Source organism: Rhinoraja longicauda, chromosome 33, assembly GCF_053455715.1.
Source record: "Rhinoraja longicauda isolate Sanriku21f chromosome 33, sRhiLon1.1, whole genome shotgun sequence".
Classification (NCBI taxonomy): domain Eukaryota; kingdom Metazoa; phylum Chordata; class Chondrichthyes; order Rajiformes; family Arhynchobatidae; genus Rhinoraja; species Rhinoraja longicauda.
The window spans coordinates 10,513,730-10,526,442 of NC_135985.1; the positions used below are offsets into that span (position 1 = coordinate 10,513,730).

Consider the following 12,713-nt stretch of genomic DNA (forward strand, 5'->3'; position numbering starts at 1 on the left):
GTCCTGGCCTACTCCATTGTCAGAGTGAGGCCCAGCGCAAATTGGAGGAACAGCACCTCATATTTCGCATGGGTAGCTTACACGCCAGCGGTATGAACATTGAGTTCTCTAACTTCAAACAACCCTTGCTTTCTCTCTGTCTCCATCCCCTTCCCCTTCCCAGTTCTCCCACTAGTCTTACTGTCTCCGATTACATTCTATCCCTGTCCCGCCCACTCCCCTGACCTCAGTCTGAAGAAGGGTCTCGACCCAAAACGTCACCCATTCCTTCTCTCCGGAGATGCTGCCTGACCCGCTGAGTTACTCAGGCATTTTGTGTCTACCACTTGTAGATTGTCTGGTTTGAGAGGATAGTTCATTACATTTCTGTGTTCTAAAGTATTAATTTATCAGATTACATTGCATTTATGGTTTGTGCAAACAATGAAGTCTCAGACATACTGACAGATGTTTGCTGACATTTTGTCAACTACACTTCAGTAATGGACACTTCAGCGTGAAGATGTCACTATTCACAAGCATTTGGGTTCAGGAATATGCCTTAACAACCTGTCTCAGGATGGACTGGCATGAAAACTTTCTCCATTTATTTCAATGCAGTGGATCACCTCCAAAATGTCACGGTAACGCTTAAAGTCACTGTATAATTCTTTTGAATTCTTTGAATTTATTTATAACTTTGAATTTATTTGCTTTTTAAGTAAAATATTTGTTTTATCTTTGAAACATACACAGCTGGGGATGGATAGCTTACCCAAGTGACATGTTTTTCCAGCAGTATGTAGCTGGGACCTATTCTGGCCCCATCACATAACAAGATATATATTGAAGAATTCCCGTGCAGCAGAAGGCCTCATCCATTACTTGAAAGATTTTGTGCCACAATTCCCACTTTTGTAAACCACGCAAAGATAATGTGGTTTGCTGCAGATAACAAATTCTTTGCTTTTAAGTACTTTGAATTATGAAATAGGAATATGATGCTAGAGGTGGTTTTTCCAATTATCTAATACTTTGAATTCCTCTGAGGATTGAGAATGATTCACTTCCACTCTTTGTGTTCTGAGATGATGATGAGAGTAATGGTGGGAATCACAGACTCCACTACAGGAGGGCGGTGGTGCTCGATGTGGATGTAAGTAGTTTGGGATGTGGCTCACTGCTTTGGCCATTTACACTAGGCTTCTGTGCACGTCCAAAGGAACATGAATATCTCAAGGCCTCCCTGATTCCCAGGAGCCAATGGAGATGTTACAGCTTTTCAAGGAGGCTTTAAAAACTCCCTAATGTTTCCCTCTGTCCACCTGAATATATTTTGCTGTGACAATACTAGAATAGACTGTCAGGCACGTGAGAGACTGCTCATTGGAGCCAACCTAGTGTAATTAGAAATAAAATCAAGATGTTGATGATGCTCAGCAGGCCAGGCAGCATATGTGGGGAGAAGAACAGTTAATGTTTCAGGTGAATCACTTTTCTTCAGAATTGGAATACGTGCTTTAAATTGCAGAGAAGAGGAGGGGCAGAGAGAATAAAAGGAATGTCTGTGAACGACTGGCAACCAAGGTTGACCAACATCTGCAACATCTAAAAGAGGATAGTGCAGGCTTACAAATCATATCTACAAATGCACATACTTCTCAAACTGGAAATGTCCTTGATTCTTATGGGTTCACCTTTAAAGGGCTAAAGTGTCCGATATCTTAAGTGAAGGGCTTAACTTAAGACCAGAGGAAAGACCAGAGGAAAGGTCCAGAACTGAAAAGTCATCTATCCATTCCTCCACAAGCTTCCAAACCCATTGAGTCTTCCACCATTTATTTTTTGCTTAAGTGAATCCTTGTTTAACACATATTTTAGTAGTGTATTCAAAGGAATCTAATTCAATCTTAACTTTTTTATTTTTCAAAGACACCTCCTTACAATTAATACCAAATGATCTTTCAGCCAGAAAAAAATTGGTGCTCTTTATCATTTTAAAAACATCAAGAGGAACTCCTCATTCTACCTTTTAACCTAAATATATTACCTAAGCCAAGGAGAAATTTGTAACAAGGTTGATATAAGAATGAGGCATTTCTTGGTTGGGAGCCAATCAGTGAGCACAGGGGTGATGAGCTTAATCTGCCTAGTCCTGTGGCAGGAGAGATTTGGATCCTGAAGGGTCAGACGAGGGAAGCCAAGAATATGTTGGCAATTATGAAGTCTAAAAATAACAAGCATTGAAGATCTCAGAAACAGATAAACTGAGGCAAGGGAAGAGTCAGTCAATATCCCAGAGTTACAAATATACAAACATGGTAATGTCATGAATCTGTTTCGGAGGCTAAATTCAAGTCATTCATGCCACTTCACTATAAGCAATCTGGTTCTGCCTCATACAGTTGCCAGGATAAACCCTTTTACTGTCATCAAAATCGAGAAAGAGGGACACAATTTTAATAGATCTTGCTCATTCAGGAATAAAATCAGCAGATATCTTTTCACACATGGGAAATTGTAATTCTCTCCCACAAAAGGTTATAACTAATCTTGGCTAAATTGAAATTTGTAAGGACATCAAGGACTGGGGAGCGAAGGTGGGTGTGAATTTGAAATACATTTCTAACTAAGCTGCTGTAAGGGCCTGAACAGCAAACTTCTACTGTCTTCATGGTTTATTCCTCATATCATGGCTTATACACAGTAACATTCATTGCATGGTCATAGCACCTCTGGGTTCATCATTGGCTAATCATACTGTCTGATAGAATGTCTCCTGAAATTCTTAAAGTTAAATGTTTTAATTGTACGCATCCCATTCACTAAATCCATTTGTATATGTTATTTTTCTAGATGATTTTTCAGAATGTCCCATGCTTTTCCATGTTATGTCTATCCATTTGCTTTGTTTTTACAGTCTTAAAATGGCTGAAAAGGAACAGGACCCACAGAAAGTCCTTTAAAGGTAGAGTTCGGCCAAGACCCTTACTTGGTACAGACTGTGTTATACATTAATAGTGCATGGCAACTCCAGTGTATAACTATCATTTCACTTGCTCAAACCTCTTGGGTACCATCCAGTCCTTCCCATTTGTATTGTGCTCCATTCTATTGCACTGACAGGACTTGGCACTGAGTAGGTCAATGAGTTTCATGGTACTATTTATCCCGAATAAATGGATTTTGTTGGACAAATCCTGAATAAATTATACACTAATCTCAAAGTATTGCCATCCTTGACAGAAGCATTGTTTTGAGTTGCGTTGGACATATGAATAATATAAATAGGACACGAGATAATACACATCATTAAATTCATTTAGAGTGGCACCAAGCCATAGGGTTCCTCTTTTAACGAGAAAAAGGAGGACATTTCTTTGATAATAAAATCATCAAAAACACAATCAAGAAATTATATTTAGTAGGTGGTCATTCAGAGAGAATGACACACATAAATTTACTTTAAAAAGAGGAAATTCCACCCTATCATGAGATATGCTTGGGTGTACTGAAGATGTTTAAAAGGCGATAGAAAGTTAGTAACATAAATCAATTGAGGCAGAAATACCTGTCCTTTTAACGTGTCGTACACAGGCTGTTAAAGATATGTCATGTGGAATCACTGTTAAAATCAAATGAAAGATAGCCAACTGATTATTCAGTTTACGCAAAACACAAAGTGCTCGAGGAACTGAGTGGGCGAGGCAGCATCTGGGGAGGGAATGGATTGGCAGTGTTTTGGATCAAGACCCTTCAGACAAGACCCGAAACATCGCCAGTCCATTCCCTCCCCAGATGCTGCCTGACCCTCAGAGTTCCTCCAGCATTTTGTGTTTAGCTCAAGATTCCATCATTGGCAGTTTCTTGCGACTCCTAGTTATCCAATTAATTATTTATTTATTTCAATTAATTATATATATTGCCCCAACAGGAGAGATAAATCATCTATTACTGTAATTTTAAACACACCCACTGATGGTGTGCTTTCAGCAACTTTCTCTCTACAGTGCTGCTGGTGCTGCCACCTAATGAACAGTCAAAGTATCTTTTCTGAAATAAATGACATCTGGTCGCTTGGCCGTTGGGATTATATTTTGCTCCACTTTTAGTAGCCTTACATAAAAGCTGCCCTGAACAAAACTGTTTCTCACTTAGTATTTACTTTATCATCCTTGGTAAATAGATAATTTGATGTTTCAGAAACATAAAATGCGTATAAGACCATGAGAGGAATACATAGGGTAAATGGACAGTGTCTTACCCAAGGTGGGAGAATCAAGACCAGAGGACATGGGTTTAAGATGAGGGGGAAAAGATTTAATAGGAACTTAAAGGGCAACTTTTTTACACAAAAGGCAGTGGATATATGGAACGAGCTTCCAAAGGAGGCAGTTGAGGCAGGTACTATCATAACGTTTAAAAGACACTTGGACAGGTATATCGATAGGATCGGTATAGAAGGATATGGGTCAAATGCAGGTAGGTGGGACAACCATAGATGGGGCATCTTGGTTGGCATGGGCAAGATGGGCCAAAGGGCCTGCTTCTGTGCTCCATTACTAAAACTCTGCATTCATGTCTTACTTAAAACATTTCAATATATAATTTAAACGGTTAATAAATTTGCAATATTAGCAATACCGGTCATACTGCTAAGAAATGTAAATTATTTTAAACTCTGCCCTCGACATGTCCAATTCAGTGTAGATAGGGTATGTTGGTCGGCATTGGCAAGTTGGGCTGAAGGACATGTTTCCATGCTGTACGAATCCATGACTATATGATTTGATAAAAAAGTAGAAATCATTTGTCCTCTTATGTTTTCAAAATAAAAAATCTTTGTTATACCTGCTAAAATAAGTATAATTATTGAAAGGCAGTGGATATATCAATGCGTAAGCCCACTGTTTGCAACAAAGCTGTAAAGGCTGACTGCTATTTCCAGCCCAATGGAACCCGAGTTAGATGGCAATTGGGATTCTACTTATTAAGTGAAAAAGTGCTCTTAATTTATGAATCCATTAATAGGCAGTTTTGAGCCACTTTTAACTTCGTAATGTTTACAATGATGATGAATGAACAGTTAATGTTTTGGTAGTGTCTTCAAACTATATTCAAAAATAGTTCGCCATTGGGTTATAAAAGAGAATCTGTTCTAACTGTAAGGAGATTCCCTCATCAGAACAAAACATAACTATGTAGTGATGAAAACTTATTTTGCATGTGTCCTACTGTAAACATATCAACGTCACTGAAAAGTCTATTGATATTAGCGATGAATGATCTGTTGCATCTACTTATTTTTGCTCTGTCAGAATGTTGAATTCATGTCTCAATCCTGAGACCTGAGCAAATGATTAAGAGTGATGCTTCTGCACAGGACTAAGGAAGTACTGCACAGCCGAAGATGCCACTTTTAAATGAGATGTTTAACTGTGGCTCTATCTGTATATCCATTGACACCAAACTGTGTCACTCCTTTTCCATGAATTCTCCTTGCACATTGTTTAATTTTACTTCAAAACCGACATCACTCAAATTTCTGATTTTACTGTTTGTGCAATGTTGTGTATGCAGATCAACAGAGAATGGTTGTGAAGCTCTTGGGCATTCTCAATGGATGAAAGCCATATATTAAATGCAAGTTTGTTTCTACTATTGTTTATGTGAGGAGTTTGAATTAATCTCAGAGCAGTTTTAATTAGTCTGAATTTTTTACCTTTTACATTTTTAAGTATTTACTCATCAATATTGATTAAATAATGTGGCAATGAAAAATGTTATCTAAAATAGGACATACAAGCTGATTGAAAATCATACTAATTTTTAATTTGTAAACATTTCCCATAACATCCCATTGCTTTCTGTGAACTATGTTGTGCTCAAAATATTTTCTGCCTATTCAAATATTAGAAGATTGTGCTCCCTGGTTTCCAGTTACTAGTTTGTCTTCATGGACAAGATGGTATCTATCTAAAGTTAATAACAATCTCATACACAAGAGTAAAAAATGCTGTAAATTTATACATTTCAAATTTAGCCAAAGAGATCAAACAATGTTCTCCACAATGATTTTAAACATTTACTTCTGTCTGTAATAATCCCACAGCTATTGTTTCTATTTAATATTTATCATCTCCTGTAGAGGGGCATATTTGTTATCTACTTTAATTTCAGTGAAAACAAGAACAAGAAATAATACTGAATTGTTTTCATTTTCTGCCTTTTCCCTCCATTTCCAGCATTTGCATTTTAAATTTTTTTTCTACAAATATCAGGTGCTTTAAGACACGTTGAAGAATTTCCGTATACACACTCAGGATATCTGTGAAGATATAATGATCAGTAATGACTGCTCAACCTGCCTGACTGTGCCAGGATTGTGAGGAATAGCTGTCAGATTTAAAGTGTTTCTGGCAAACCACAAACTTGCTCAAATTGACTACCAAGCAGGCAGCTTGCAGTTAGAAATGAGGATACTACACTGGAAGAGTAATAGAAAGACAGAACAAACTTGCATTTATAAAGCACCTTTCGCATCCTCGTGCTAATTAAAACACTGCGTAGCTAATAAAATGTACATGTGCCACTCAGTAGTTTAGTGGTGTAACGATATGTTACTGGACTAATCTATTTAAATAATACAAACGCATTTTGGAAATCTGAAAATGAATGCTATATGGAATTTGGTACTAAAAAGCTGGTTTTCTGTGAAAGTGACCACAAAACCACTGTCATGAAATCATAATTGGCTTACTAATGACTGCCTGGTATATGAATGCAGCCCCGACTAATGCAAGCCACTTGGGTTGTATCAATAACGTTGAACTAAAAATGTTGGCACATTCTGAAAATGAATTTTTAAAAATACAGGTAAGAACTAATTTATACTCAAAATTGTCAATATTTCACCTTTATTCATAAAGCTAGTGTTTCTATTGAACATAATAGAATATGTGGGCACATTTGTTATCTGGTTCTATAATTAGTGAAATTAAGATAGAGTAATTACTGGGGGAAAGAATGGCTGTTGGTTTGATGGAGAATCACAATGTGACATTAACAACAGTGACAGCTGGAAAATCGTCATTTATAGCAACATTTCAGCATGTTAAATGTAATAAATGTAAAAAATGATTCAGCAGTTTTTATCCACATCATATAATATTTATAGGGCTGTTTGTGAGCCTTGTGTTAAAAGTTTTCCCTGATAGAAATTCTCCACACTTCTTCCCAATTTCAGTCCTCCTCAAAGAATCCCAACTTTGCACTATTCAGCTCAAGAGTCCTGTTCAACATCATATCCCAAATCTTCCGCTGTAAAAATCATCAGCTATGCCTTTTGACACCTACAATCCAGTTTTCCTGGCCTGTGTAACATAGAATAGAAACTCAATCCTCAACAATCAGGTTTCGCTCACCCAGCAGCTGTTCCCACCTGCTTTCTCCTTGTTTCCTTTTCTATTTCAATCAAAATCCTCATTCATGACCAATTTCCCTCTTGGGATAAATAAAGTTCTATCGTTTCATATCGTATGGCCTTGTTCTGCCCTACTCGTTTTTGTTGTAGCAGACACAGCATTCGTTCACTGGGTATGAGTATTGCTGCAGAGACGAATGTTTAAGGCCAGTTGGCAGGAGGTCAGGGGACCTCCTCTTGCACCTTCTCTCAGGCCGAGCTGTAGCAATTGTTTGTAGAACCTTTGACGAGGTGAGAAAGTGGATGTGGTGCCTGTCTCTCTTGGACTACTGGTATGTTTCATCCTTCTGTAACTTTGATGAAGTGGTTTAGTTGTGGAAGTATGTGTTTAGGTTGGAGGACAATGCTGAGATCTTAGTTTGACTGGACTATCCATTGATGGAAACATGAGGGCAGTAGCGTGAGATAGCAGGAAGTGCAACTGCCCTCACAGTTACAGCAACCTGGGATTGACCCTGACCTCTGCTGCTGTCTGCGTGGAATTTACATATTCTGCTGTTTCTCCCACATCCCAGAAACTTGCTGGTTGGTAGGTTGATTTGGTCCCTGCAGATTGCCCCTGGAGTGGGTTGGTGGTAAGATATTTAGGTGATGGCTCAATGAACATATGGAAAGATTACAGTGAATTAAATAGAGTCATCGGGTTATTTCGTGACATGGCATAGACTTGATAGATGAATGTCCTCCTGTGTCAGAAAGAAGATTACTGTGTTTATTTTTAGTGGCGATTTGAAATGAGTATGGATTGTGATGATTTTCTTTTTGCTGGTCTATGGCATCACAGAAGCCTTATTTCAGACCAGCACCAGTTCAAATGTACAGCATTTCTTCATCACGACTGTTCCATTTTTCAAATAGCCCTAATATCTCTTCCCTATCACTAGACACCTTCTGGGATAACTTCACCCTTCATCTCTTACTATGCCATCGTTAACCATTTGGAATCTGAATTTTCAATACTCTCGTAAAGTTCCCTGAAATGTATTTTTCTAATTTAAGTATTTTTACAATGTTATTGGAAAATAGGTGGCCGTTAATTGGAAAGTGTTTATAGTTTTGACTTTCAATTGGTTAAAATTGATTGTGTGAATTGGAATATTGTCTACAAGTTCGTATACCTGTGTGGATCACAATAATTCATATTGGTGATATAATGCATTAACTCTGCAATTGAGAATTAGTTAAGGATAATAAAAGGTATATGAAAACAAGTGGAGATGTGCAACTAAGGTGCAAGTAGAAGAAACAGCAATTAAACTTGTGATTGCTAACATTCTGTTAGAGTTTTAGGAACATTGGTATAATGCGTGTTGAGTTTACAGATTTATACCTTGCCAAATTAAAACACGTCCTTAGTTCCAATACAAACTCTCATCAGAAGTAGACTACAATGAAGGGAAATGTGTTGTGTTAGAAACCAACCATTTTATAATGTTTATTCTTTGTAACCCTTGTACTCCCTGGTGAGATTTGTTAATTATTTCTTGTTTCCTTTAAATGCTCAAGGAATAACATGTGATCCAAAATGTGTAAAGGGACCCGTAAATGGAATAATGAAAAATTCTAGGGCTATAGGTCAACATTCCATCACAGAACAGAGGATGAAACAGCAGCTGATGTGCACCATGTACCCAGAGGTGAAATCTGTTGGGGAGTGGGTTAAGTTGAATGTTTAATTTCATGTCTATGCATTGAGTGCCAATGAGATTCTCTGAGAGTGAAGAAGAGACAAAAAAAAAGGGTGGGACAAGAAAAAGAGAGTGAATTGAGGAAGGTTTAGTGGGGAAAGAAGAAGTGAGACCTCATGAGCATGAGGGGAGATGGCGAAAGAAAGGGGTGGGAAGCAGAGAGAGGGCAAGGCAGTCTTATGAGAGTTGAGATTGAGGGATGCAGAAATGAAAGGGAAAAGTGAAACGGGTGGGATGTGACCACTGAAGGGAAAGGAAGAAGAGGAATGAGGACGTGATGTGGGCTGATTAGCAAAGGGAGGAGGAAAGGTAGCTAATTGGGCAGAGAGGGCGTGGAGGGCAGAAAGAATTGGAACAAAAAAAAGGACAAAGAGATTGAAGGAAAGAGCAATGGAAAGAGTGGGAGTGAAGGATGGAGGTACGGAAAGAGCTGAGCTGCAGGTAAGGAGGAGTGAAGGTGAGGGAGAATGCTCATTATATTATATAGATTATAGGAAGAAGAGGAAGGGAGAGAAGTGAGAATATTTGAGAGAATAATGAAGGAGGGAGTGAGGGTGAGGGCAAAGCAAGAACATAGGTAGATCATTCATCTTAGAGTTATAGAGTCATACAGTGTGGAAACAGACCTTTCAGCCGAACTTGCCCATGGTGACCAACATACCCCATTTAAACTACCCCGCCTGCCTGCTTTTGGCCCTATTCCTCTAAACTCATCTTCCCGAACCTGCTTGCATTCAATAAGATCTTGGCTGATCTTTTACTTCAGCGCCGCTTTCGGAATATAAAACAGTACAGCACAAGAACAGGCCCTTAGGCCCACAATGTCTGTGCCAAACATGATGCCAAAACCAACTCTTATCAGCCTACACATAATCCACGTCCTTCCATTCCCTGCATATCTATGTGCCTACCCAAAAGTCTCTTAAATGCCACTATTGTATCTGCCTCAACCACCATTCCAGGCATTCACCACCCTCTTTGTAAAATGTCTTGCCCCGCACATCTTCTTTAAACTTTGCCCCTCTCACCTTAAAGCTATGCCCTCTAGAATTTGGTTTTTCCATCCTGGGAAAAAGATTTGGATTATCTATCTTATCTGTGCCTCTCATAATCTTATAGACTTCTATCAAGTCCCCATGCAACCTCTGGCATTATCACCTAATCCCAGGCATCATTTTGATAAACCTCCTCTCACTCTTTCCAAAGCCTTCACATCCTTCCTGACCAGAACTGGATGCAACACTCCATATGCGACCTAATCAAAGTCCTATAAAGCTATATTATGCCTTCCTGGCTCTTATACTCAATGCCCTGAGCTATGAAAACAAGCATACCATATGCCTGCTCTTTCTATCTACTTGTGTTGCCACTTTCAGGGAGTTGTTGACTTGGACCCGAATATCCCTCTGTGCTTCAATGCCATTAATTGTATATTTTCACACATCACATTTGCTTCGATTGAATTCCATCCACCACTATTGTCTTCCATCAGTAAGCCATTTCTGAATCCATACCACCATTGTTAATCACGTTCACCTTAATCTTCTGGATCAGCCGACCATGGGGGATTTTATTCATATGCCTTACGAAAATCCATTCACTAACCCATACCCCTTGACTCCCTCATCCAAATTGGCACAGATTAGGTAGGCCAGAGGACATTTTTCTGTTCTGTCTGACTCCCAAGAATCCATGATTTCCAAGCCTCCACACACCGGGACCCCAGCACCAACCCCTGTGGCACTCCATTAGGTTCAGTCTCCAAACCTAATCTCCAATCAGCAGTATATTGCCATAGCATGACATGCTCTAATGAAATCTTATGAAAATTCAAATACTTCAGAACCACGGGTTTATACTTAAGCAATTTTGTTAACCACAATCTCAGATCTGATTTCCTTTTCATAAATCTAGGCTGACTTTGCTAATTCTTATAATTACTTTCAATGTGCCCTTCTACCAATTTCATAATAATAGATTCCTACATTTGCTCTGCAACCAATGTCAGGCTAGCTGGTCTTAAACTGGAGGTTGACAATCAATACATCCAGCATCTCTACTGCCAGGTTTTACCAAACCTTGAAATGTAAGTCACGAATCCCAGGATTTATCGACTTTAAGTTCCATTAATACTTCAGTACATTTTTAGGGTTTTACTGCCTTAAATGGAAATGTATTTGTTGTAATCAATGTATTCATTCTCTAAATATCATATTGGTTGACTACTGTCAGGCATTTTTAAAGTAGATGTTCAGCTTATCAGAACCACGGGTGCCTCATGCATGCACGGTTGGTTTTGTTTAGTTTTAAGATCTGGGTTGCAATAGAACTAATTCACTTGCAAACTTTTTTAGGTAATATTATGATCACTCGTCTTTTTACCCACAAGTTATTAGTTAGTCCTTTCTCATTGCACATTGAATATAAAATAGCCTGTTCTGTAATTGGTTCTACAATATAGAACTCTAAAAAGCCCATCTTATATGGATACTGTCAATACATCCTCCACCCTACTACTGCTCATTTGGTTTGCATGGTAGATGCGTAGATTGAAGTCCACCATGGTTATTGCATTACAATTGCAACATGGAGTGAGGATGAGGGAGATGGTGACAGGGTGAGATTGAATAAGAAGATTGGGGAGAGAAAAGGATCAATGATCTGAGGTTAATGAGAGGTGACGAAAGGGTTAATGGGAATTGAGTGGTGAGAGGTTGGAGTGAGAATGAATGAGGTAGTGAGATGGAACAGCACTTTGGCACAGCATTAAATGCTGGTGCCTCAATGCTGCAGGGATTTGTGATAAATGCTGATCTCGGGTGCTTTCTACAGGAAGTTTGCACATTCTCCCTATGACCACAAGTTATAGGGTGCTGAAAGGTTAATTATCTTTTGTAAATTATTCTTACTGGAGGCAAGTAGCGAGGGGAGAGATAATGAGAAGGAGACGGGGTGAGGCGGGAAAGGCTAAAGAGGAGTGTGGGTGTGGTGCAGGTGAGAAGTGAGAGGGGCATGAAGGTGAGGGAAAATGGTGATGAGAAGGAGATGGAGTGAGAGGTGCGATAAGGATGTGGAGGGGATGAATATGCGAGCTGTGGGGGTAAAGAGATGATGATGGTTTGGGATGGTGAGGGGTGTGGAGGGAGGGTGTGGAGTGTGGGAGAGGAGTGGGGGAGGTGAGGGCTGTGATGGAGATGAGGGGTGTGAGGAGGAGGTGAGGGGTGCGAGGAGGAAGTGCAGGGATGAGTAGGTGAGGGCTGTGATGGAGATGAGGGGTGTGGAGAGGAGATGAGGGGCGTGGAGAGGAGGTGAGGGCTTTGATGGAGATGAGGGGCGTGGAGAGGAGGTGAGGGGTGCGAGGAGGAAGTGCAGGGATGAGTAGGTGAGGAGTGTGGAGGGGAGGTGCGGGGGTGTGATGGAGGTGAGGGAGGTATGGTGGATGTGAGGGAGGTGAAGAGCGTGGAAGAGGTGATGGAGGCGAGGGTGTGTGGAGGATGTGTAGGGTGTGATGGAGGTGAGGAGATGAGAGATGTGAGTGGCGTGGAGAGGAGGCGAAGGGTGTA

The 12,713-nt window shown here is 39.7% G+C and overlaps 1 protein-coding gene across 4 annotated transcripts in view; it reads left to right on the forward strand.

Moving 5' to 3' along the window:
* Positions 1 to 12,713, forward strand: part of LOC144609082 (cell surface hyaluronidase CEMIP2-like) — an 82,589-nt gene that overhangs the window by 16,959 nt on the left and 52,917 nt on the right. For all 4 annotated transcript variants that reach the window (XM_078427448.1, XM_078427449.1, XM_078427450.1 and 1 more), the window contains exon 4: positions 2,900 to 2,947. In XM_078427448.1, coding sequence (XP_078283574.1) covers positions 2,900 to 2,947 — 48 coding nt within the window. The remainder of the gene's footprint in view (positions 1 to 2,899; positions 2,948 to 12,713) is intronic.